This window comes from Plasmodium vivax, genomic scaffold (genome assembly GCF_000002415.2).
Source record: "Plasmodium vivax scf_4841 genomic scaffold, whole genome shotgun sequence".
Lineage (NCBI taxonomy): Eukaryota > Apicomplexa > Aconoidasida > Haemosporida > Plasmodiidae > Plasmodium > Plasmodium vivax.
In genome coordinates, this window is record NW_001851572.1 from 1 (window position 1) to 1220 (window position 1220).

The window sequence follows — 1220 nt, forward strand, 5'->3', positions numbered from 1 at the left end:
ATTCTTTACAAATATTTTTATTATACACAGGGTATTATTATTCTTACAATAATACATTCTCAATTTATATATTAACAAATAATACTATAATACATGTATGGTAAATATCAGTTACATTAACGATTCAAGTGAATCCATTAATATAAAATACCCAGAAAAAGCGAAACATTCTAATATAGATAAACTAGTATAAATATAAGCGTTTTATATCAGATGAATTTTTCACATTTTTTTGAACTTATTAAATTTACTATAACAAAATATATTTACATTAAATTCTATCATTAAATAAATAACGAATATTAATTTATGTTAAAAACCTTTTTACAGAAGCAAATATATTCTTTTCTATTCATTTGACCTTTTCCCGCTTTTAATTTTTCATATTTTACTATTTTAATGAAGATGTAAATAATTGTTAACAAAAATATACTGCAATATATTCCGAAAAATGCGTCACTTAAACCAGGTATTAGAGATTTCAACACACATAGATTATTTCCTAATTTAAAATCCACCTTAGCCCAAGATAATATATGAACTATTGATCCAGGTAAAGATAATAAAGCAAAAAAAATAATTTTATAGCCAAATTTTTTATATAATATATTTTTTAATTTCTTCTTATCGTAATTTCCATTTTCAGCAAGTTTATATATTTTATCAATATTATTGAATATTTTTCGTTCGCAATAATAATCTAATTTTTTTAATCCTTTTTTTTTTGCATAAGTATTTTTAAAATTTTTCCTATAAGAATACATATGATTTGAATTATTTCGTTTTAAGCTCCTATATATTGATGTATCTTCATATTCATTTTCTAATTCATTACACTCATAGTTTTGAGATATACCTTCTTTTATATTATTCGGTTCTAATCCAACATCCAATTCACTTTTTGACAGTAAACGATTCATCCATATTCCGTACATACCATCTGACTTGCGCGCACACTTCATATTTATACTAATATAACACTATAAAGGAAAATGTATTTTGAGTATTTAAAATATTAAATAATTTTACACTAAATAATAATAATAGTGTAGCATAAATGAAATAATGATATTCTTAAAAATTATTATTATACTGTATCATTGAAAAAAGTAAATATCCATGATAATAGCAGAAATATAGAAATCTTAAGAATAACCACCATATTAAAATGTTCATTGATGAAAATATTCTTTATCACAGCCATTTTTACATTATTAAAC

General features: G+C 21.6%; 1 protein-coding gene across 1 annotated transcript; it reads right to left on the reverse strand.

The window, feature by feature from the left end:
* Positions 1-302: 302 nt before the first annotated feature.
* PVX_047690 (variable surface protein Vir10, truncated, putative) lies at positions 303-1220 on the reverse strand (the record flags this gene model as incomplete). The annotated part of the gene is made up of 2 exons (XM_001612336.1): positions 303-980; positions 1094-1220. Coding segments are annotated over 2 exons (805 nt in total), but the record flags the coding sequence as incomplete, so codon positions are not given.